Source organism: Dermochelys coriacea, chromosome 1 (assembly GCF_009764565.3).
Source record: "Dermochelys coriacea isolate rDerCor1 chromosome 1, rDerCor1.pri.v4, whole genome shotgun sequence".
Lineage (NCBI taxonomy): Eukaryota > Metazoa > Chordata > Testudines > Dermochelyidae > Dermochelys > Dermochelys coriacea.
In genome coordinates, this window is record NC_050068.2 from 161,960,681 (window position 1) to 161,986,552 (window position 25,872).

Genomic DNA, 25,872 nt, shown 5'->3' on the forward strand with positions numbered 1-25,872 from the left:
CCTTTTATGATGAGATTACTGGTTATGTGGATGAAGGGAAAGCAGTGGATGTATTGTTTCTTGACTTTAGCAAAGCTTTTGACACGGTCTCCCACAGCATTCTTGTCAGCAAGTTAAGGAAGTATGGGCCGGATGAATGCACTATAAGGTGGGTAGAAAGCTGGCTAGATTGTCGGGCTCAACGGGTAGTGATCAATGGCTCCATGTCTAGTTGGCAGCCGGTGTCAAGTGGAGTGCCCCAGGGGTCGGTCCTGGGGCCCGTTTTGTTCAATATCTTCATAAATGATCTGGAGGATGGTGTGGATTGCACTCTCAGCAAATTTGCGGATGATACTAAACTGGGAGGAGTGGTAGATACGCTGGAGGGGAGGGATAGGATACAGAAGGACCTAGACAAATTGGAGGATTGGGCCAAAAGAAATCTAATGAGGTTCAATAAGGATAAGTGCAGGGTCCTGCACTTAGGATGGAAGAATCCAATGCACCGCTACAGACTAGGGACCGAATGGCTCGGCAGCAGTTCTGCGGAAAAGGACCTAGGGGTGACAGTGGACGAGAAGCTGGATATGAGTCAGCAGTGTGCCCTTGTTGCCAAGAAGGCCAATGGCATTTTGGGATGTATAAGTAGGGGCATAGCGAGCAGATCGAGGGACGTGATCGTTCCCCTCTATTCGACACTGGTGAGGCCTCATCTGGAGTACTGTGTCCAGTTTTGGGCCCCACACTACAAGAAGGATGTGGATAAATTGGAAAGAGTACAGCGAAGGGCAACAAAAATGATTAGGGGTCTAGAGCACATGACTTATGAGGAGAGGCTGAGGGAGCTGGGATTGTTTAGTCTGCAGAAGAGAAGAATGAGGGGGGATTTGATAGCTGCTTTCAACTACCTGAAAGGGGCTTTCAAAGAGGATGGCTCTAGACTGTTCTCAATGGTAGCAGATGACAGAACGAGGAGTAATGGTCTCAAGTTGCAATGGGGGAGGTTTAGATTGGATATTAGGAAAAACTTTTTCACTAAGAGGGTGGTGAAACACTGGAATGCGTTACCTAGGGAGGTGGTAGAATCTCCTTCCTTAGAGGTTTTTAAGGTCAGGCTTGACAAAGCCCTGGCTAGGATGATTTAACTGGGACTTGGTCCTGCTTTGAGCAGGGGGTTGGACTAGATGACCTTCTGGGGTCCCTTCCAACCCTGATATTCTATGATTCTATGAATCTCAAAAGTGTGGAAATGAAATTTTATTCTTCCTCCCGCACACTCACAATTACCACTGCTATCTTAACTCTGCTCCTTTTCCCCCCAGGGATGTCAGCCTTCCATCTCCCCCTTTAACTACCTGTCTGTACACATTTGTAATGGTAAGGTGTGTGCTTATGAGTGAAGAAGTTGAGAGTACTCTTAGGTGGCACAACTGTCCATTTCTAAGCTTTCGTGATTTGTGTCAGCTATGTTACCCTAACTACTTCCCCAAAAGTTTTTTTATGTAGTAAAATATATATATACTGTTACCAAATATTCAATTATTTATGAGTCTCTTTATCACTGTGTTATCATTTTAGGTTGTTTCATCAATCTGTGTTACTACATCCTAAAACTGATATTTTAAAAGGTAACATTTTGAAAGGATATTCATTAGTTGTGCAGAAAAATCAGGTGTTTGAAATTTTTTTTAATGGTTTATCATTACCTTCATACTTCTGATTACTATTTTGTACAGTATTAACCTATAAAACAACACACATTTTTAATTGTATTAGTATTTATGATGGGGGTTAATTCTTGTAGTTGGCTGGCTCAGAGAGTCTGAACTGTGAAGAACTGGTTAGGATTCTTGTCATAAGTTTATACAGTTGAATTGTTGAACTTCCCATCGTTTCCCTCCTATCAAATTTATTTTAAGCAAGAAGAGGGAAAGGAGACTTGACTTGAGAACGAAAATATCAAATTTGATTTTTTTTTTTTTTGGTGTAGGAGCAGAATTTAATATTGCCTTAAATTTAAATTCTTTCTGCCTAATCTGCTACCTTGTTGGGAGATATTCTACCAACTTTCGGATGAATTGGTATCTGTGTAAAATATCATCTACCTATATGTTTAATAGAGCATTTAACAAGGTGTTGGCCAAGTGTCTGCTTCCAAATTAGGAGGTAAATAGAGTTTTGGTATGATGGCACGTGCAAGTAGCTGTAGCTGTTTGTGTCCAAATGTGTTAATTGGAATATATATATATGCAACGGCTATTTATTGAATATGTGCTCATTTAACATGTAGATCTGCAAGTACATGTTTTGGAGTCCTTTCCATAATGAACTGCAGTTCAATGCAAGTGTTGCAAGGAATTTTAAGTAGTATCTTACCTTGTCCCACAATTTCATGCTTTACGCAGCACATCTGATCTGGTCCCAGAGGAATGTAAGTTCAGATATTTCAACAATAGAACCAATACCTTTCATTTAAATGGCCACCAGTGGCTGCTACAGAATGGTATACATCTCTGGAGATATGTTTGCCTTTTGACTACAGTCAGTAGGCCGAAAAAGTTGCTAAAGCTTATTGCTTCTCTTTACAAAACTCCCAAAAGATTGTGTTTTATATTTGAAAACAAATGTTTCAATCATATTTTGCTTTATATATGTGACAAAATAAGCAACAGTACATTACTAATAAGTTCTATAATTTAAGAAGTTTGTATGCGTGATAAGATAAATTAGAGCAGTTGTGGCTTTAGAATTACTGCATGTAGTTTTAAACAGTGAGCCTGGTTTTAAAAAATAACTTGGAAATTATAAAAAAAAAAATACCTTGAATATACTCTCTCTTCAAATAGCTAGAAAGTGTATTACAGTGTGGTGCTCCCTAGGGGTAACCAGGGTTGTGAGGCACTTCACCACCACCTACTCTTAGCATGAAGTAGTCTTGTCTGTGCTTGATGTGGATCAACTCCCTGAAACCACTAGTCTCTGGCAGGACGAGTGCTACTTTCCAGGCCTCGCTCCACCTGTAATGCTAGTGATAGACATAAACCAATCCTCTGAGCCTTCCAACAGTGTCCAGCCCTTTATCCACTGAACACTCACAGCATTATCAGGCTTGCTATTCCCAAAGGAACAGTACACACCAGCTTGTAAGACTCAGTGCAGGATCTGCACTTTGCTTAACACTGCAGCATTTAGATATATTTACAGTGAAAACAAGAGTAGAGATTCAAGTGATAGTGGGTAAGAGTACTCAAAATAAATGGTTACATACATATATAACAAAATCATAAGATGCTTTCTACAGACTCGACTTAACTAACAGGTTAACCTTCTTTCTAAAGACAGATTTCAGAGTAGCAGCCATGTAGTCTGTATTCGCAAAAAGAAAAGGAGAACTTGTGGCCCCTTAGAGACTAACAAATTTATTTGAGCATAAGCTTTTGTGAACCACAGCTCACTTCATTGGATGAAGCGAGCTACAGCTCACGAAAGCTTATGCTCAAATAAATTTGTTAGTTTCTAAGGTGCCACAAGTACTCCTTTCCTTCTGTCTAAAGAAACTTATCTCAGCCAAAGTCCTCTGGCCTGGTTGAGACCCCATTTTATGCAGTAAACTACCTGTCCATTTACTTTTTCGGTGAAACGTGATAGGATGTTGTCATTGTCTTCCAAATATAGTAGAGCAAACCTTTTGAAGTGCATCTCAAGATAGGATTCCTCCTACGCTCACACTGGTTTCTTTTCTTCCTGTTAGCTTCTTTGTTTGAAGTACACAAAATATTTCATGTATATTTGGTTTAGACTGGCGAGTGGTGACCCATTGTGAACTATAAAATACTTAATTTACATTTAAACAGCCAGATAGATAAACATTTCTGCCTGACAGAACCTGTTTTTCACCTTTGCTGGTGACCCAGTCCCTAAACAGACTTTACAAACATATTTTCAGTATATTTGCATAACTCCTTACATAGTAACTGTACATACATTTCGTGATATTGATGATCAGAGTGACACAGGCTTTTATTAAAGACCTCGCATGATACTCTTTGAGTTTGAATATAAATGCTAGACTCAAGAGATTTCTGTAACCCCTATGCACCTCCTTGTCTTGGCATTAGGAAGTTCTTGAGGGTCACATACATATTCTGTGGAGTATATGGAGTAATACACTGTTGCAGCTGTGTATATTCAAGGATTCTTTTTTGTAAAGATTGAGATGTTATGAAAAGTGTGCAGGGATTTATGGCAACTAATATCAGTCACTTTGAGTAGCTAGCTAGAAATGTAATCGTACTGTAAGTATGTTAAGAATTTAAGGCCTAACCCTTATACACCCTTGCTCAGTGCGAGTTGGAAATATTTTTTCTGAGTTGTGATTTTGATACTTATATTAAGGTGAATATTTTCTTTGGGTGTTGTAATAAATGGAAGGGATGGGGGGTAGTTCCCTTTTATGGACATCCAGCCAGCCAGTTAGCTATAAAATCCGTCTTTCTGTTCTCCTACTTTCTTTACCTGTAGAGGGTTAAAAAGTCTCCCTGCTCTGCATAGATAAAAGGAAGGGAGTGCGCACCAGACCAAAAGCCAATGGGAAGGCTAGAACTTTTTAAAATTGAGAAAAAACTTCCCCTTTGTCTGTCTGTCTCTGTTCTCGGGGAGAAGCGGACAGGAAGCAACTATGCTGTAAGAAGCTTGGGGCCAGGTATGAAAAATAATCAGTATCGTACCTAGAAACTACTCATTTGAAATCTCAGCTATGTAAGTAGATGTAAGGAAATGTCTAGGAAGACACGATTAGGTTTCTCTCTCTTTATTGCTTTATGGCTTGTGGATTCCTCTGTGCTAACCCCAGGTGCTTTTGTTTTGCTGGTAACCTTTAAGCTGGACCTCAAGAAAACTATTTTTGATGCTTAATCCTTACAAGTGGTTTTTTAAATCTAGCAATAGCCTGAGTTTCCAGATGTATTTTTTTCTTTTTGTTTTTAATAAAATTTACCTTTTTTAAGAACAGGGTTGGATTTTTGTGTCCTAAGAGGTTTGTGCACATGTTGTTTAATTAGCTGGTGGCAACAGCTGATTTCCTTTGTTTTTCTTTCTCAGGTCTTCCATGGAGGGGCGGGGGTGAAAGGCTTGAGGGTATCCCACAGGAAGGAATTCCCAAGTGTGTTTTCCTGGGTTCTCAAAGGGGTTTTGCATTTGGGTGGTAGCAGCATCTTCCCATCCAAGGTCATACAAAAGCTGTAACCTTGGGAGTTTAATACAAGCCTGGAGTGGCCAGTATTAATTTTTAGCATCCTTGCAAGCCCCCACCTTCTGCACTCAAAGTGCCGGAGTAGGGAATCAGCCTTGACAGGTGTGTCTAGAATGCGATCTAAAATTTAATTTTGAATTTAAATTTCTGTAAGAAATTAAAGCTAAGTATTAGTAACAGATAATAGGTTACTACATGTAACACATGGTAATGGCATATAAAAACTTTATCAGCAGGAGTTTGGGAGTACTATATTTTTAAGTGAAGTCATAAGTGCATCACAAAGATCAGCCCGAAGAAGCACTGCTAAAAACTTTTATGCTACTTCATCATTTGTGTATGTGCAAAAGCTAAGCATTTGAGAGAGTTTGAAAAACATTATTGGAATTATTTTTGTATTCTTCCATCTGTAAAGTCAGGTGCCTTCGTTGTCTTGAAGCTCAGTGGGCAGAGTTTAGAGGAGCTACAAAAATCTAAAAATGACAAAGTAGCATTTCTAGACCTAAACATGTCACTATTTAAAGCCTGTTGTCTCAGGCCCTTTTGTGACTAGAAGCTAGTTCTGGGTCCCATTGCGGAAACAAATTTTCCTTACTGCATAGAATAAACTCAAATTTTTCTTGCAGTACAGGATTTCAAGATAATGGACTTCAAAATCATGACTTTAATGTATAGAAAAAGCTGTAGCTTGCACAGGAAAGAATGGTCCATCCTGAGATTTGAGCAGGTGTAAATTTTGGGGAAGAAATTCCATAGCTGGAGGGTGGAAACAGACCCACTATTTTTATTGATTTATTTATTTATTTATTTTTAAATAGCCGGTGGTATTTGGAATGTTAGATTAATTCCTTGGGAGAAGAATTAGTGGGAAGTAAACATGCGTCATAGCCAGACATGTATTAATTGTCCTGCAGTTAAGACTCTGGACTGGGTCTCAGGCCAATCTGAGTTCAGTTTTAGCTCAAAAAGGTGCTGTGAGGATAACTTAATAAAAGTTTGAGGCACTGAAATACTGCAGTAATGGGGTCTGCAAAAGTACCTAGAGATTGATATCAGTCACCTCTATACATACCTAGTTACACAGATCTGTGTGCTTTTAAACTTTTGCAAAATTTGCAAGCACTTTCTGTTTAGAAAAGATCAGAGCAAGAAAAACGAATACTTAAGGATTTTTGTTAGTAAATAGTGGTGTGATTTTTCTCAGTGTTAACTCTTCTGTCTCAGGATGCATAGCATGACAGGAGAGTTTGCTGGGACTGAACAAGTAAGTAGGCTGAATTTTGAATCTGCTCATTTGTATAAATTTGGGTTATTATGCTCATTATTTAATGTCTTGGGGAGTCATTTGTCCACAAGTTTCAGATCTGCAGCTACTTCTTCCCCTGGTGCACCAGAAATGTGTAATGTATAGAGGATTTGAACACTTGGAAAATAGCTTACAAGTTACCATTTTCTTTAATCAGTTCATCAGTAGCTTTAACTTCCTTTCCTGCCTTAGCTTCAGTATGTTGCCTACTAGTTTACCTGTGATATAGCTACTTCCATTTTATCTTCTGTTCCTAGCTGATTAATAGATATCTAGTCCAGTTTAGATTCATATTTCATAAAATAAGTGGAGAAAAATACAGCAAAAAGACAGTTTTTGTGTGTGCAGGTGACTGACTTTTTGCTCCTTGTACTTGGCCTAGATTTGGAAAAGTCCCAGCATCTTCTTTTCTTTGGCTGTTTAATAATAGTAGGTGTTTTAAAGAGATGGGGAAACATTTCATATAAATTCCTCTACAATAGCATTAGATAAATCCAAAAAGTTTTATTAATGTGGAGCTGCTGTTTCAGGATATCTCACAGGACCCATGTGGTCCCAATCACCCATCCCCTTAATTTTGTCTTCAGTATAATTAATTTCACATTTCTAAAGTTCTGTAACAAAAAGAAGAGAGCTGAGCATATAGGAGGCTCTGGGATGAGTGTGTGCTTATACTTTATACTACTTAAGTCCTGTATGAAAAAATTTTAATTCACAAATCCATATAAACAGCATCATGAGCTGTGACAACAGAGCAGAATGACCAGTGCCTTCTGTACACTGAGAATAGAATTCTCTTAAATAGGCAAATGCTTTTATAACGTCTTGCTGGCTTCTTTGTTAATCTGTTTCAGCTAGTTCCTTAGTTCATAGAATCATAGAGTATCAGGGTTGGAAGAGACCTCAGGAGGTCATCTGGTCCAATCCCCTGATCAAAATTACCCCCTCCAGTTACCCTAGCCAGTTCAAATAAGGCCTTGCCCAGGTTGGATTTAGCAAGATTTAGGTCCAAACTTAACAGTAGTCACAACCTCTTCTTTCAGCCTTCTACTGAGGAATTGTTCACCATTATGGAAATGCTTTTTACTAAGCTGTTGCAACGTTCTCAGTAAAGTCTGTCATAACTCTGGGTCATATGACCTGTATCATAGAAGCCTAAGTGGTTAGCATGCCAAATTGCCCACTCAGTGTGGAGGTATCCATGTGTTTTAGATTGGTTCCATACTTGAGTGGGTGAGGCAAAGAATGTCTGCACAGAGTCACCAACAGAGGCCAGGAAGCTGCAAAGGGGGCTTGGTTGCTGGTCGAGGAAGTGACAAGCAGGCCTCCAGACCAGGGCAGATCATGCTGATCCTAGGGAGGGGAAGCCTAGAAAATGTAGGCTAGTTTTTCCATACTCCTGTAGGAGTGACCCTTTTGATATAGACATTCTCAGAAGAAAGTGTGTGTGCATTAATGTGCAGTTGTGCATATGTCTCTCATTTTCCTCTCCACAGGAAAATCGTATTGCTTTTCTGAAGTGGCTTGGAAAAAAAGTAGATGTTGAAGGATTAATAAAATCCAGCAAAATGACCCTTAAATTTGTCTCGTCTTACAAGCCGGAAGTTGAGATAGTGCCATCTCTCATACCAGTCGTCACTGTGGGAGGCTTCTCATCTGAACACTTCAGCCTGCAGACATATCAACAGAATCTGCAAACAAAGAAGCTTGGCAAGATAGTTCTGTTTGCTGAAGTCACATCAACAACAATGAATCTTCTTGATGGGTAAGGTGCTGGTGCAGACCATCTCAGATAAACATTGTGAATTGTGGTTCACATATAATGAAATACACTAAGCATACAATATACAGAATGAAGTTGAAAACTTTTCTCTTTGACTTAGATTTTGCTCAATAACCTCTATATATTGTGACAGGGTCAGGCCAGATGGCTACAGGAGAGTGATAGAAGTCAGATATATTAGCCCCAGGTTAAGTAGGTCCCTTTTCCCTGGGTAAGGTAATAAGGAAGGTTCCAGAACAATCAGGAACTTTCTGGAAACAATTAAGGCAGACAGGCTGATTAGAACACCTGCAGCCAATCAAGAAGCTGCCAGAATCAATTAAGACAAGCAGGCTAATAAGGGCACCTGGGTTTAAAAAGGAGCTCACTTCAGTTTGTGGTATATGTGCGAGGAGCTGGGAGCAAGAAGCGCAAGAGGCTGAGAGTGAGAAGGTGTACTTCTGGAAAACTGAGAAGTACAAGCATTATGAGACATCAGGAGAAGATCCTGTGGTGAGAATAAAAAAGATGTTGGGAGGAGGCCATGGGGAAGTAGTCCAGGGAGTTGTAGCTGTCACGCAGCTGTTGCAGCTGTCCACAGTGGCTCCTGTAACCCACAAGGCCCTGGGCTGGAACCTGGAGTAGAGGGCGGTCCCAAGTTCCCCCCCATCCATCCATTCCCCCAACTCCCTACTTGATACTGGAGGAGTTGAACTGGACTGTGGGTTTCACCAGAAGGGAAGGTCTCTGGCCTGTTTCCCCATCCACTAGGTGGAGCAGCAGAGACTGCGGGGATTGTTCTTCTTCCTTTCCCTATGCTGGCCAGTGATGAGGCGAACTGAGTGAATGGCAGATTTGAGCCACGAAAGTGGCCAAACTGAGGGCTGCCATGAACCTCTGAGGCGAGCAAATCTGCCAATAAGCGCAGGACCCACCAAGGCAGAGGAGGAACTTTGTCACAATACACACAAGCTATTTCTCCTTCTGACTGAGAAGTAAGAAGGAAAGACACTGATTGTTTATTTGTAAATACTTAGGAAACGCTCGATTCTATGGTAATGGAGGCCTTACACGTATTTAGATGTCTTTGAGAAGGAAAACTTATTGTACCAATTACTTTGTTGATAATAGGACTTCACTATTGTTACTCCTGTAGCAAAACGTTAATATTTGTAATGTTTTGTGAAGGCATAAGCAGATACAGAAGACCTTCAGGATTTTTCTAAACCTAGTTGATAAAATAAAGTTTTTCTTATTTAAAAAGTAATTTATTTCTTTGTAATATTATATAATTTTTTACATTCTGTTTAATACTCTTTTAGGTTATATAATATTTAACTATCAAATTTCCTTTTTCGCCCCAAACATTCATTAGAGTTTAAAAATACTTTTAAGCAACACATAAATGACTTTGGTAACACCTATGCAGGATGTCAGTTGAGGAAAATAGTTGATTGAGATTTAAAAACAGGATTAGAAAAGTACATAAATAACACTAGACCCAATAGTTACTCTAGCTAGGCTACCATTTACAAGGACTATAATTGTAATATTTCAGAGCACAAACTAATCAGATGGTTGAAGAAATATCTCCTCCCCACCCCCTCCATGTGGTGATGTGGCACAGTTGGCCAGATATGCAATCAGTTAAGTCATCTTAGCTCTGGTCACAGTTCATTAATTAATCAGCAAGAAGAGCTGTTGCTCTTCTGCTATAGAGCCCAAACTGTAGGTCTTATATAAACTGAATTTAGAGTATATTTTCTTGGTAAGGGAATAGGTGGATTTGGTTTTAAAAAAACAAAAAACAAAAAAACAAAAACTTATTTTAACAAGAATGAGTCTGCATTAGAATAATATTATAGTAGTTCAAATTTTATGCTTAAATAGCTAGTTGACAGTGTTTATTAAATACTAGCAGTCTTTTCTGTGGAATTTAACAGTAATAGATCAAGGGATTTTTTTAACCCATGAATTTAATACATTTTTCCTGAAATATACTTTAATCTGATTCATAAATAGGATTTACAAAGTTTCTTAATTTATCCAGAAATCCAGAATAAGCTAGAAAAACTCAGAAGCAAGTTTTGGAAATTTGAAAGCTTTAACACTGTTCAACTAAATTATTTTAATTAAACTGTTAATTGTATTAACTAATTTAATGAAACAATTCCTTATTAAGACAGAGACAAAACCTGTTAATTTTTCTCACCAAGTGTGAAAGATATTACTATTGAATATTTTTTCCTTTTTTGTTTTTGGCATGCTAATTAAAAGTTAGCTTAAATCTTAGGAGAAAGAATAACTTTTTATTTTGGTCCCAGTCCTGCAACTGGATCTGTTTGTGGAAGCCCATGCACCTGTGTGCATCCCCATGGACTTCATTGGCAATCCATAGAGACACCGGGGTCCATTCTTCTGGATCTTATGCAGGATTTGGTTTTCAATGTTTAGTATGCGATAGTACCTTTTGTTGTATAACTTCTTAAAAAAAAAAAAAAACTCACTCTAGGTGAAATAGCTACTCCGACCTGTTAAGATGAAATCAGAATCATCATTGTGTCTGAAGAAACTAAAGACATGATACTTCAGTTACAATTAGGGATTACATCATGGTAGGGGTTTACGGTAGACCACCAAATCAGGAAGAGAAGGTGGATGAGTCATTTCTAGAACAAATAACAGAAATATCCAAAACACGAGACATGGTACTAATGCAGGACTTGAACTATCCAGACACCTGCAAGATGGGAAAACACAAAATTTCCAGGAAGTTCTTGGTCTGTGTTGTGCAAAACGATTTGTTTCGGAAAGTGAAGGAAATAACCTAGCGGATAGCCATTGTAAACTTGATTCTGACCAACAGGGAGAATTGGTTGTGAATCTGAAGGTAGAAGGCAAGTTGTGTGAAAGTGATCTTGAAGCGATAGATTTAATTATTCCTAAAGAAAGGAAGGAGTGAAAGCAGCAGAATGAGGACAATAGATTTCAAAAAAGCAGTCTTTAACAAATTCAGAGAACTGGTGGGTAAGGTGTAATGGGAAGATGATGTAAGGGATAAAGGTATACAGGAGAGCTGGCGGTTTCTCATGGAGAAAGTATTGAAGGTGCAACTGCAAGCTATCCTGATGTGAAGGAAATATAGGAAGAATAGAAAGAGGCCCTTGTGGCTTCATCAGGAGCTCTTTAATGACCTGAAAATGAAAAAGGGTTAAGGTTAAGGTACAAAATGAGTTACTGCCTTTTATACATCTTGTTAGGTGTAAGAAAGAGGTTCTTTAAATGCATCCGATGAAGTGAGCTGTAGCTCACAAAAGCTTATGCTCAAATAAATTTTAGTCTCTAAGGTGCCACAGGTCCTCCTTTTCTTTTTGCGAATACAGACTAACACGGCTGCTACTCTGAAACCTTTAAATACATTAGGAGCAAGAGAAAGACAAAGGAATGTGTTGGTACTCTACTTAACAGGGAAGGAGAGCTAATAACTGGTGACCTCAAGAAGGCTGAAGTGTTTAATGCCTATTTTGCTTCAGTCTTCACTAAAAAGGTTAGTTGTGACCATATACTCAACACAATTAATATTAACAACATGGGGGGGAGGAATGCAAGCCAAAATAGGGCAAGAACATATTAAAAAATGTTTTAAGTTAGATTTATTCAAGTTGGTAGAGCCTAAAGGAATTCATCCTAGGGTGCTGAAGCAATCTCTGAACTGTTCTCAATTATCTTTGAGAACTCATGGAGGACAGGTGAGGCCCTTCTCATGGAGAAGAGAAAACGTAGTAACTGTCTTTAAACATTAGAACAAAGAGGACCCAGGGAATTATAGCCTAATTTTGATACATAGAAAGGTACTGGAGCAAATTATTATACAGTCAGTTTTTAAGGGAATAATAGGGTTATAAGAATATCCAAAATGAATTTGTAACGAACAAATCTTGCCAAACCAATCTAATTTCTTTCTTTTACAAGATTACTGGATAGGGGAGAAGTAATAGACCTGATATGTCTTGATGTTAATTAGTAAATCTTTTGACACAGTCTCACATAACATCTCGTATGTAAACTAGGGAAATGCAGTCTAGATGAAATTACCGTAATTTGGGTGCACAGCTTGTCAAAAGACCATACTGAAAGAGTTGTAATCAATGGTTGGATTTCAAACTGGGAGGGCATGTCTAGGGGGGTCCCACCTCAGTCAATCCTGGGTCTAGTACTTTTCAGTATTTTCATTAATGACTTAATGAAGTGGAGAGTATGCTTATATAATTAACAGATGACAGCAAGCTGGGAAGGGTTGCAAGTACTTTGAAGGACAGGATTCAAAATGACTGTGACAAATTAGAAAATTAGTCTGAATTCAGAAAGATGAACTTCAACAAAAACAAATGCAAAGTACCTTGCCTAGGAAGGAAAAATCAAATGCACTACTGCAAAATAGGGAATAACTGGTGATAGTACTGCTGCTGAAAAGGATCTGAGGGATTAAAATGGATCACAAATTGGATACGAGTCACATTGTTATGTGATGCAGTGGTAGAAAAATTCTGGGGTGTATTAAAAGGACTGTTGTGTGTAAGACACAGGAAGTAATTGTCCTGCTTTACTTGGCACTAGTGAGGCATCAGCTGGAGTACTGTATCCAATTCTGGGTGCCGCACTTCAGGAAAGATGTGGACAAATTGGAAAGAGTCCAGAGGAAAGAAGCAAAAGTGATAAAAGGTTTAGCAAACCTGCCCTATGACGAGGCTAAAAAAAAAACTGGGCATGTTTAGTCTTGGGAAAAGAAGAATGAGGGGCGACCTGATAAGTCATCAAATATGGTAAGTGCTATTATAATGAGAACAGAGCTGGGCTTAATCTGCATCAGGGGACATTTAGGTTAGATATTAGGAAAAACTTTCTAACTGTAAAGGTAGTTAAGCTCTGGAATAGGCTTCCAAGGGAAGTTTTTAAGAACACCTGTCAGGTATAGTGTAGGTAGAGTCCTGCCTCAGTGCAGGGGTCTGGACATGATGACTTTTCGAGGTCCCTTCCAGTCCTATGTTTCTGTGATTCTGTATATTTGCACTGACATCCGTTTCAGGTGATGCAATGACAATAGGGAATATCTTCACTTTTGAATGTTAGGTGTTGTATTGCTCAAACTACAGTTGGGATTCATTAGCTATCATGTTAAGTAGAATCAGACCTGGTCAGTATTTAAGATCTTCAAGAAAAAGATCAGGGTGCTGCAGGAAGTGGTGGTGGCATTCCAATAAATGTAACTTTTCCTTCCGATTCCAAACTTAGGCCCTGATCCTGCAGACCCCTGAGGAACTTGAGTTAGTTAACCCACATTTGTCTTTGGTCATATCAGCTCAGCACGATGATGGAACTGAATGTAGTCTTTCCACCACTTTCTGGTTTGTATCAGTGTCACACTGTCTGGAGTGGCTCACAGTCATGAGTGCCTGCTTCAGGTCAGACACCCCAAACTAGTGGTATGTTCTGCAATTCGATTTCACCAATCCAGTAACAAATGTGAACTCCTGGATCACTATAACAGTCTTAACTGTGGAGTCACAGACAGTCCCTTTAGACCAGGGATGGGCAAACTTTTTGGCCGAGCGCCACATCGGGGTTGTGAAATGGAATGGCGGGCCGGGTAGGGAAGGCTGTGCCTCCACAAACAGCCTGGCCCCTGCCCTCTATCCGCCCCCCTCCCACTTAGAATCCTTGACCCATCCAACCTCCCCTGCTCCTTGTTCCCTGACTGCCCCCTCCCAGCACCCCACCCCCTATCCAACCCCCGCTTCTCCCTGTCCCCTGACTGCCCTGACCCCTATCCACACACCCACCCCCTGAAGGCCCCCCCACCCATCCAACCCCCCGCTCCACTCCTTATCCCCTGACTGCCCCCTCCCGGGACCCCTGTCCCTAACTGCCCTCACAGGACCCCACCCCCTATCCAACCCCCCTTGCTCCCTGGTCCCCCCCTTCCCGGGACCCCCTAATCCCCCCGGGACCCACCCCATCTAACCTCCCCCTGCTCCCTGACTCCTCCCCCCCACCCGAACCTCTGCCCCATCCAACCACACCCTGACTACCCCCGGGACATCCTGCCCTTTATCCAACCCCCACTCGCCCCCCCCCCTTACCATGCCACTCAGAGCGGCAGGACATGCTTATTGGAAAGCCGGGGAGGTGGGTAGGTGCAAGCTGTTCTGCTGCTGCGGGGGAGGGAGAGACAGTGGGGGAGGGACTGGGGGCTAGCCTCCCCAGGCTGGGAGCTCAGGGGCCAGGCAGGACAGTCTGGCTGGTCGTAGTTTGCCCACCTCTGCTTTAGACTCTCAATCTATCTTGCCACCTAGGCAAGCTGGACTTAATTATAAATGGTCATTTACACTGAAAATCACTAAATCATAGAATATCATGATTGGAAGAGACCTCAGGAGGTCATCTAGTCCAACCCCCCTGCTCAAAACAGAGCCAATCCCCAATTTTTGCCCCAGATCCCAAATGGCCCCCTCAAGGATTGAACTCACAATGATGGGTTTAGCAGGCCAATGCTCAAACCACTGAGCTCTTCCCCCCCCCCCCCCCATATTTAGGTTGCTTCCAGTCCCAAGAGACCAGTCACTTACCCCAGCTCAATTGGCACCCTAAATCTTACATTAAAGACAATGCCTGTAGCCAATCCTGTAATGAACTATTTAAAGGTATATTAACTTGGAAAAAGAAATGTGTGTTATATATAGGTTAATGCAAGCAAACATATACACAAAAATGAGTTTCAATCTATATCCTAAAAACGTCAGAATTGTAGCAATCTGTCAATTCAAAAAGTCTTTCTAGGGAGACCCAGGAGTAACTCCCAGGGATCTCTGCCTCAGCTGCTCCACTGTAGTGCTTTGATGAAGATGCTGTACATCAATGGGAGAGAGCCCTCCCATTGGCATAATTACTCCATCTCCATGAGAGGCCATAGTTATCTCGGTGGGAGAAGATCTCCTGCTGATATAGCGCTACCTGTACCAAAGGTGGGGGTGTGTTAAGGTTGGTATATAACTACATCGCTCAGGGTGAGAGTTTTTCACACCTATGAGCAACGTGGTTGTACTGAAATAAGTGTGCAGGCTAGACCTGGCCTTAGTTTAGTGTCTTTTGCCCTTTGAGAGTTCGGACAGATTTTTCTTGTGATCCTGTTTTATCTTTTACATTTGGCCTTCCAGTCTAGGAGATGAGCTCTCTTGCATGTAGCATTTCCAAGGCATGATAGGGCCAATCACCAATCCTTTAAAAAAAAAAAAAAAAAAAAAAAAGCCAGGAGTATTTGTGGCACCTTAGAGACTAACAAATTTATTTGAGCATAAGCTTTTGTGGGCTATAGCCCACTTCATTGGATGCATAGAATGGAAAGTATAGTAAGAAGATATATAAACATACATACAGAGAACATGAAAAGGTGGAGTAAGGGGCTAATTTGATGTTTCTTAATGGCCCATTTAATCTTGATTGGCCTCCTTAATAGGTGCAGGGGACAATTCCCATGCCTGGATTCACATGTTCAGAGCAAACATTTTCAAAGTTATAAAGTAAAATTTACATTTTTCCTTATAGCATGGCATACAGGCATTACAAGTGAGATTAATGCATGCAGCTACTTACAAGCATTTCATAGTCTAAACAATAAATATATTCTAAGACTAATGCCAATTTTGAACAAAACTAACATACAGGTGAGTTGGTTTGATTTCCAGCTATGAGTTTGTCAGTGCTTAGCTAACACCTGCAGCCTTGGCCAGAGCTGGCACTTGGTTTACCAGCATCACAATCAGCTTCATGGATTTGTTAATTTTTAAACCTTTTTGTTCTGTCACTGTGTCTATCCTTTTGTCTTGATGTCTAGGCTCTGTAATCGGAGGATGGCCACTCTATCAAGGGAGGCTATGTATTGTAGATTGCCCTCCAGATATGAGGTTGGGGACAGTCTTCCACCATATGAGGAGTTGTCTGCAGTGCTTGGAGGAAACCAGCACAGCGTGGTGCATAGTTGTGGCAATTCTGGTCGATGGACTCCTGACTTTACTTAATGAGTTAGACTCTTTCTCACTAATGCCTCCAGTCTGTAAGGATACATCTTTCAGCTCCGTAGCAATGCTAATCGTTCATGTGTGGAAATGGGCCAGTAGCCCTCTTGTCCAAGAGCGTGTGAGCTGTTGTAACGAAGGAGTGTTGAGCCATCAGGTGGGGCGTTGCATCCCGGACCAAAGGAGTAGAATTCTTCCCTTAAATACAAGCAGACCTTTGAATTGGTACTGGAAGCAATAATGGAATGGCTGTAGCACTGAGATATGAAACAAGATGTGTCATGTTGTTTGAGAGGACAGTGAATAACCTTAGATTTGCAGGTAATCCTGAACTCATAGCATTGACCAAGGAGAATTTAAGAGAATAACTGATGAGGGAGATTGGGAAAACGGAATGTTTGACCCACATGAGTAGCGTCAATTTAATCAACTACTCATATGCTTAAGTGTCTACAGGACTGGATCGAAGACTTTTCTTTGTAATGATGCTATTTGAGGTGTTGGCTTTCAGATGAGATGTAGAACAGAAGTCCTCATCATTAAATAGCTTTTTGTTGGAGAAGAATGTCCTCGCCAATTTTAGTATGGGCAATTAAATTCTGCCTACTGGAAGCCGCCTTTTTAATTAGCTAAGGTATAAGTTTTGAAGAGTGTGGCTGGTATTATTGTGGCTGCATTGTTGTGGTCGGTGATGTATACCTTATACATATGCAGCTTGCAATTCAGCGAAGCGCTTTGAGGCTTTAAAAGCCAGCCATTCATAAATGTCTATTCAAGAACTATTCTGGTGTCTTCAATTGAAAACATAATCTACATAAATCAAGTGTATATTATACTTAGCACAGATTCCCAATGAGTCATTATGAAGTCAGTAGAACATGTAGTGTATTACTTTCTTTTAGCCATCAGTCCTAAGTAAAACAAACACACACACAAAGACGAAAAAAAAACCCAGTTCCTGGAAGCAAGTTTTATTGGAGGTCCAGGCCAAAGGGAAATCTTAGAAAAAAGGATCTCCTTGCTTGCAATAAAAAAAAGTAGCTATTGAAGACCCTGATAATGCTAAGAGTTCCATTAAAAATAGTGTGTGTTTCAGTTCAGGCTTGCATAAACAGACAAGTTTTATAACTGCAGGTATTAGTTTTTGGCACTTTAAAGAAACTTTATTAGATGAAAGCTCTTGATTTTTTTGTCATTATCTAACAAATGCTTTGCACAAGTATTTCAACTTGCCTTTATTTCAATAATTATACTTCTATGTAATACTGTTTGCGGCCTGAGTTCTTTATCTGTGCAACAAATGCAGAAAGGTGTCTATCCTTAGAATAAATGTTTCAAACTCTAGAAATGATAGCTCTTAAAATTTGTTAAATCTAAGTCAACTGAAAAGGTGATATAGAAGTCACTTCATAGACATTAAACTATGGTGAATTAATAAATATGACAAATTGTTAATATAATGTAGATCACAAGTATGCCATTGAAGTTTCAGAATGTAAGATGATTTGAGGTTTTCCTTTACCTTTTCCACAAGTTGAACCTTAGTCTTTCTTCCTTCTCACTCCCCTGAACCTACATATCCACCAAAAATTAAGACATAGAAGGAGAAAGTAGGCTGGAACTAATTTAATGGCTGAGTGACCTCACAGTAGAGAAACAGCCGGAGCCTAATAGAGGTCTTTGTCTACATTTCCACCCTTGCTGGTAACGTGCCAGTCAAAAGTCAAGCAAAAGAAACAGGTGGAAACTATTAGACCTGTCATAAAGTTTGAAAAATTGATTCTGGAGCTTAAGTGAATAGATTGAACTTGACAGTGTTGTCCTAAAGATTCTAAGGGAAAAATCTGTAGTTTAATTTGAAATCCCTTGATTATTCATTAGCTCTCCAGATGGCTTGTATTGATGTTTTACATATATTAATATGCACACTGTATTATCGTTGGCATAAATTTAAATGTACTATAGTAACACACACAAAGTGTGCATACACTTTTAAGTACCTTAAATTGAAGGGTATTGGACTAATTGTAAAATAAAGATTTGTTTAGATGTTTAGACTAATCAGTAATGCTTTTATGATTTTACATTAGATGTTACTGTTACTTACTCCTTTGAAAATATTATTTAATTTTTTTTACTATTTTTTCATTATTTATTAAATTAAAATTTATAATGATCATCAGTACTTCAATTGAAGTCTCATTCCAGAGTTTTTGTCTGTCAGTCAAGAAGATCCATCACCAAGTCACCCGAACAGGTTATCCTTTTCAGTACCAGGCACCACTAGCATGTATGGGATTGTATGATTTAGCATGGGTTCATTATTTGTAAGGATGCAGCTGGAATAGTGACACAAGTAAGGTACTGTAGGGACATATTTGTCAGGCCCAGGGGCACTCAAGATATGATGAACAAAAATGTCTAGCACACTTTTATTGACTGGAGTAGTTCGGTCAAAAAATGTTAGAATATTAATTAGGCATATATGGTGAACTTGTAGTTTTATTCTTTAAAATGTTATAGTTGCTATCAGTAATGTTTTATGTTGTAGAAGGGTTGGTTTTCATGTGTATAAGTGCAACATATGATCTATATTAAATGCCTAAAGATCTGTGTGTGTGTATCTATATCACTAATAAAAATGCTATTGTAGGACATACTCCACTCATATAATGGCAAGAATGAGCTTAAAACACTCAGTATGGTGCAGTAGCTGTGGACAGGACACATGACTTTATTCACACAGCAGGATATAGTGAATTTTAGTGTAGGAGCAGAGAGCATTAAATTATTCTCGTATACCTGGTAAATAGGGATATTTAATTAAAATGACAAGTCAAAATAAACAGTGCTCAATGGTTTAAAAAGCCCTGGGGGAAAAAATCCTCTGCATTGCTGGGATCTCATTTGAGTTTTTCTTTAATGCCCTTTTAGGTTCATATAGCATGAAGTTCACCAAATTGTGACTTCACTTGTGCTTCTGATTTTGAGAGGTGATTAGGACTTGAAATTAATTTTAAAACTCTGTTGCAGTTATTTTATTTAAAGAGAATCAAAAACGAAAGGTGTATACAATTGTGTTGCTGACACTTCTGGGAAACTGATAGTGAAATGAAACTGAAGCAGCAGTTTAAAAGAGATAATTTTTAGGTTGGAGAGAAATAGTGATCTACAAATACATGGAGACCCCTTTCTGTCTGCTCTCTATCATGCCTTTAGCCTCACCTCCTTTGTCCTGTCCTAAAACATAGTTATTCCCAAAAGCCTATAACTATTGCCTTCCCTGCATAGATAACTGAAAACTTGAAAAGAAGGTAAAACAAATTGTGGAACTAAGATGGCCTATGCAAGACTATGCCATACAAGTGCACTGTTTTTGTCACATCCTGTCCCTTGTGCTTACCTGTTTAAGGCACAATCTTGCAGACATTTGCAGTAGCTCTCCCTACAGTTCTATCTACATAAGCAAAAAAGTGTGTCTTTCAATAGTCATCTTAACATGACTAAAAACCTCCTTTAACACTTATGTAGACATAGTTTGCTATAAGAAAAGGAGTACTTGTGGCACCTTAGAGACTAACAAATTTATTTATTTTAATAAATCGTTTCATCCGATGAAGTGAGCTGTAGCTCACAAAAGCTTATGCTCAAATAAATTTGTTAGTCTCTAAGGTGCCACAAGTACTCCTTTTCTTTTTGTGAATACAGACTAACACAGCTGTTACTCTGAAACTTGTCATAGTTTGCTATGTTTTAGATCATTAGAGCTGTCATGTTGTAGCCTAAACTCAGCTGGGATTTAAAAAGCACCTTTGTCTATGAAGATAAGGCATTACATAAATAGTTCCACTGATCTTCGACCTTCCCCTCCCTTTTCCCCCATAGACATCTTGCAGGACCTAGGCCCTTAAACTGTAAACTCCACAAACCCAACTTTGTCTTCTACCCTGTCTGTAGAGTGCCTAGCTCTTTGATAGTGATAACTGTCATGAAGGTGACAGTTAAAGTGTAGGGTTCTTGTTTAGGGGACAGATAAGGCTAGTTAACTGACTTTTTTTTTTTTTAAATTACATGAGACAGATTCCTTTAGTCAAATTTAAATCTCTTAGATTACCAGTACATACACTGAACTGAATCTACAGCATCTGTTCTAGAATTCTAGTTAGTACTAAAGTATACCCAAACTCTTTCTCATTCCTGCTTGTAACTGTGGTCTTCCACGGTTACATGATTCTGCATGATAAAGGACTCAGTCACTTTGCAGTTCCAAGCTCTGCATTTTTTATGCATTGCACAGAGTTATTCATCCTTTTCACAGAGTATTGTCTTTTCTCCCCCTCCATAAATGTTCAAGTTAGTGAGCCGGAAAATGATGTCATGGCTGGCAAAAGGGATAACTTTTACTTTATCTATACCGAAAATGTGCATTTTTACTGGATATTGCCCCTAAACCTCCAGTTTATTCTTAGTATTCTCTTTAGAGTTCTTAATAAAATGTTCAGTGAAGTGCAACTAGAGGAAAATCTGATATATGCAAAATAATAATGGAAAGAGGGAAAAAGGTTCCTGGATAATTGCTGGCCCATGGTTATATTTTAGAGTTACAGGGCAAGGTCACCATGTAAGAAAGAAATGTGTGTAAACAGAATGGACACTGCAGTTGAATGTCTAGAGGTACATCATTTTTAAAACTACTGATTACTAAAACCCTAGCAAGTTTTAATATTCTTGAATGTACTCTACAAATAATTTAACTGGCATGTAGGGTATGATTGTATAACTTGATTATTGAGACAAGAATCCAACTGAAGTTGGTCCAATAAAAGACACTACTTCCCCATCTTGTCTCTCCTAATACCCTGGGACCAACAAGGCTACAGCTTCACTGCAAATAACCTGATTATTGTAAAACACTAGAATTACATATTTATTGGAGGTGGTAGAAAGCACCTTTTTGAAGATTTTTAAACCACCAATGCACATCCAGCCATCTTCCTCGTTGTTCGGGTCATTATCCTTTTACTTCAGTTTTATAGTTTTACATGCAAGGCTTGTATTTTTTTTATTTGCAGGTCTTTTCTCTCAGAAAAATGTGTGTTTTCTCCTGTTTAATATTTCCCTGTCCTGGATTCAGGACAGCTGCTTCCATGTTCTCGCTCCAGAAGGATTTTCTAATTTTGCACCCACTTTGGGTGATGCATATTAGATCAGGGAACAGAAGAAGTCTGTTTCCATTTGACAGGTCCTCCTGCTGTTATCAGACAAGCCTCAACAGTAGCCTATTTGTCCCTTATTGGTTAAGACAGTTCTAAAGGTACTGTATCTCCTGATTTTTTTTTTGCTCATTGGTACTCCAGGGCATCATTTGACATTAGAAAGGGCTGTCTTCCATATTGATAATTAAGAATTGTGCAAAAGTTTTTGTAATAGAGCCAAGAGTAATTTCTTTCCATGCTGGTAGGAAAGCCAAGAATTCAGATGTTCTTGGCTCCGATTTGGTTCTGTGCCATTCCCAGTCATCTTTCCATGACACCAATGTTTTTAATTACATGCCTGCTGAAAGATTTTGGATTTGGATTTGTCATCTCCACAAGCATTTATCCTTGGGTTAATTTTCCCTGCCTCTTTCCACCTGTTTGAAACACTCAGGGTTTGTTCTTAACAATTACATTCCTATTTTGCTGTCACGTACCTTGTGTGTTTGATTTTTCATGGAATTGGCATCCAACTATGTGCCTCTTCCTTTTTACTTTATGTAAAGTTAGTAGGTTTTCTTCCAGTTAATGAAAGGGGCCCCGGTTTTATGGGTTGCTGAATATTTCGGAGGCAGGTTTGAGGTTCCCAAAGGGGACTGGATCATGAAAAATAGATATCTATTTTGTTGCATAGAGCAATTAACGTGCATTGTCCTCCTGCCCTACTTTACATTACCCTGCTGCTAGTGTGCAGTTAAGGCTGCATAGTTAAAACAAAGTGAGAGAATGCAAAAAGTGTGGTCCCAACAGCAAGGCTAGCTTGGCTGCATTGCACAGTCTTATGTTTTATTCCATTTATTCCACATAATCATACAACGCTAACTGTGCATATTAAGCTTTGTAGCTAGACTTATAAACCAGAGCAGCCTTTCAAAATGAAGGAACCTCAACTTAGTTGGAAGGAACCTCAACTTAGTTGCACTTGCTGACTTTTTGCTATTTATCTATGTATGCAGCACTATGCATAAATACTTTCTGGCTTTAATTTCCTTCCTTTTACAAAATCAGAGGAAAAGAGAAATTGTCTGTGTTAACCTAATTGGAGCCATTTGCATAATATGAAGTTTACACCTCACTGAGATGAATATGGTAGATGAGGAGGACAGAAAGATGGTGTGAATGGCAAGAAGGAAAATCCCATTCTAGAGGAGTTGTGGTGTTCTCTTGTGGACACTGGTCCATTATGAATTTGAGTGAGCTCACCAACTCATGTGAGATTGGTTAAGGGATACACCTTTACACCCCAGGTCGGTAGTGATCAGAAGACATTATAATCTAGACAGGTTTCAGAGTAGCAGCAGTGTTAGTCTGTATTCGCAAATCTAGAGGCTATTAAACTTGCTTTAAAATTATTAGATTGTCTAGGTCTAATTCTCAGTGGAGAGGTGTCCACGTAGCAAACACTATCCTAATTGGCATTGCACATTATCCATTGTTTATAACCTCAGCAGAGATACAAAAGTTTAAGTCGGGGGGGTGGCCAGCCTGAGCCTGAGAAGGAGCCAGAATTTACCATGTACGTTGCCAAAGAGCCATAGTAATACGGCAGCATCAGCTCCCAGCGCCTCCTGCCCACCGGCAGCCCCGCTGATCAGTGCCTCCTCCTCCCTTCCCGCACCTCCTGATCAGCTGTTTCATGGTGTGCAAGAGGCTCTGGGGGGTAGGAGGAGGTGCAAGTGCATGGCAGGCTCAGGGGCAGGGCAGGGCTGGGAAGGGGTGGAGTGGAGGCAGGGCCTGTGGCAGAGCCAGGGGTTGAGCAGTGAGCATCATCTGTTCCCATTGGAAAGTTGATGCCTGTAGCTCCAGCCACGGAGTCGGTGCTTATACCAGGAGCTGCATATTAACTTCTGAAGAGCCGCATGTGGCTCCGGAGCCACAGGTTGGCCACCCCTGGTTTAACTGAACAGATCTTTCCAGTGCATACTGCAGCTTTTAATGCAGTTTCATATTCCATTATATATAGTGAAATTACATAGGATGAAAGTCAGTGTAGAAATTAGTTAAGAGTTTTTTTTTTTTTTTTTAAGGGCATTGCCCTAGACAACAGTTACTTGAACACTGTGATCTCAGTCTACTTTACTCGTGATTTCTGTGAAAATTTAGGCTATTCTAAAAAGTGTCTAAAAGCTTCCAGAAAATGTCTTTCATCTTCATCCAACGTATCTTTATTTGTGTTTATTAATCTTTTAGAAAATTGTTTTCTACTCAGTTGCGTTCAGCTTTGATGTTAAACCAACACCTCCCTCTCCTTAAACTTCCCAAACTTTTGAAAACAAAACATTCTGAGAAAATGGCCAAATTGCAACTTGTATTTAATCTTTTCATAGATCTTAGAGAGATCACATAATTTGTGTTTCTCTTGTGTTTTATTTTTTATGTAATCTTCTCTCTGTTTTATAACTCTTGCATTGGTAAAGAGGAACCTGTAAAGAAAATGGAAGTCGGGCTGCTTGATTTAAATAACGATAAGAAAATATAGCTGTTAGCTAATTCAAATATCTTATGTAAAGAGGATACCCGAGGGCATATCTGCATCTAGGAGCAAGCCTCCCTGCCTGGGTCCACAGACTTATGCTAGCAGGGTTCATGCTAGCTCTCTAAAAATAGCCATGTAGATGTTGCACCTTGGGCTGGAGCTCGGGCTCTGAAGCCTGGTGGTGGGGAGATGCTTGAGAGCTCATGCTCCAGCCTGAGCTGCAATGTCAAACCAACATCAGCAGAGATATTTTTAGAGCTCAGCAGGTGCAAGTCTGTGGACCCTGGTTGGGAGGCTCGCTCCATAAATGGCAGATGATATATTGTGCTAATTGGGTAATTCTGCCCACTTTATCCATAGCTGAAAAGGCACCACTTGAAGAAGTGGAACTGGTGAAGTTTCACTGCAGACTGGAGGCTGTGTGCAGGTTTTCCAAATCTTGCTCTACCTCACAGACGGAGAATATCTACTCTCTACATGCAGCAGATCTCAATTCCAAGAGAGCTGCCTGCTTGCCCCAGGCACACTAGGAATTTGGGAGTTGGGACTGACTGGAGGACAGTGGAACCAATATATTTTTTGTGGGGGGGAGCTCCATCAGCCATTAATATTGCATCAGGAGATGCACATAGACGCTACTCCAGCTGTTGGAGTAAAATAGGATCTGCAGGCTGGTTATGTTTAATGTTCCATGGCATGGAGTTGGGTGGGAGGAATCTTTCCCCCAGTCATGGAGGAAGTCATGCTGTGTGCAGAGGCTGGGATTTTGGCCCATCTTCATTATTGGAAACTGGAGTTAAAATCTTTGCTTTGGACTGAAAGGAAGTGCACTTGGTGGCTTCATTTTAGTCTCTCTCTTGCATGTATCAGAACTGCCTTATATTCTGTCACAAATTGTATGCTTTACATTCTCTGCTAAAGAGAGACTCAGAATTACAACATCATGAATAATTGCAGATCAGGAATGAAGTGTGTTGGCAAGATTATGTGGGGAAGGGTGCACAGCATTTGTTTTAGCACTGTATCTGGCTAAATATATTGATTTTTGTCTGTTCTTCTGTCAAAAAGTAAAGATGAACATTGCTTCAGAATAATTCAATGTTTTTAAAGCTTACGACTTTCAAAGATTGTGTAACATTTGCCTTCAGCAATAAAAATTAAAAAACACAGAAACTGAATTGTTGTTTACCTAAATCCCAATGCCCTAATTTATTTTTACTTGTACCCATAGTTAAAATATTTTAAAAATCTGTTTGCATTCACAGGAAGGCTTGCATTTATCACACTTTGTACCATTTAGCCTGAAATGCCATGAACTGTAGAACAGTGTGTACAAAATGAAGTTCCCCTACTGCAGTTTTGTGATCCCCAGGGTTGCTGTAAAATGCTGCACCTCATGTTTCTTTCAAAAGAATTTACTAGCATTGTTCTTGTTACTTATAACTGTTGGAAATGGATGATCCTCCAGATGTTTTCTCTGTAAACCTAAACCGATATTTTTATTGATCGTATTATTTTACAATATACATGGCAAATATGTTCAAGCGTCCATTTTAAAACACAAAAAGTCCCAACCCTATAAATGTACATTAAAACAGTGATCACAACTTAATGGATATCTCCCCTCCTATTTGTGATTGCATGGCCCATCTCCTCTCCCATTCACAATTGCTACTCCTGTGGGAATGGTGCACCAAAAAAATTAAAATTCTGCACCAAAAATATTAAAAATTCGGCACACAATATTTTAAAATTCTGCATATTTTATTTA

At 39.6% G+C, this 25,872-nt stretch overlaps 1 protein-coding gene across 5 annotated transcripts in view; it reads left to right on the forward strand.

The window, feature by feature from the left end:
* The window catches only part of HLCS (holocarboxylase synthetase), a 216,200-nt gene that overhangs the window by 65,744 nt on the left and 124,584 nt on the right, over positions 1-25,872 (forward strand). For all 5 annotated transcript variants that reach the window (XM_038412352.2, XM_038412368.2, XM_043507565.1 and 2 more), the window contains one exon: positions 8,033-8,301. In XM_038412352.2, coding sequence (XP_038268280.1) covers positions 8,033-8,301 — 269 coding nt within the window. The remainder of the gene's footprint in view (positions 1-8,032; positions 8,302-25,872) is intronic.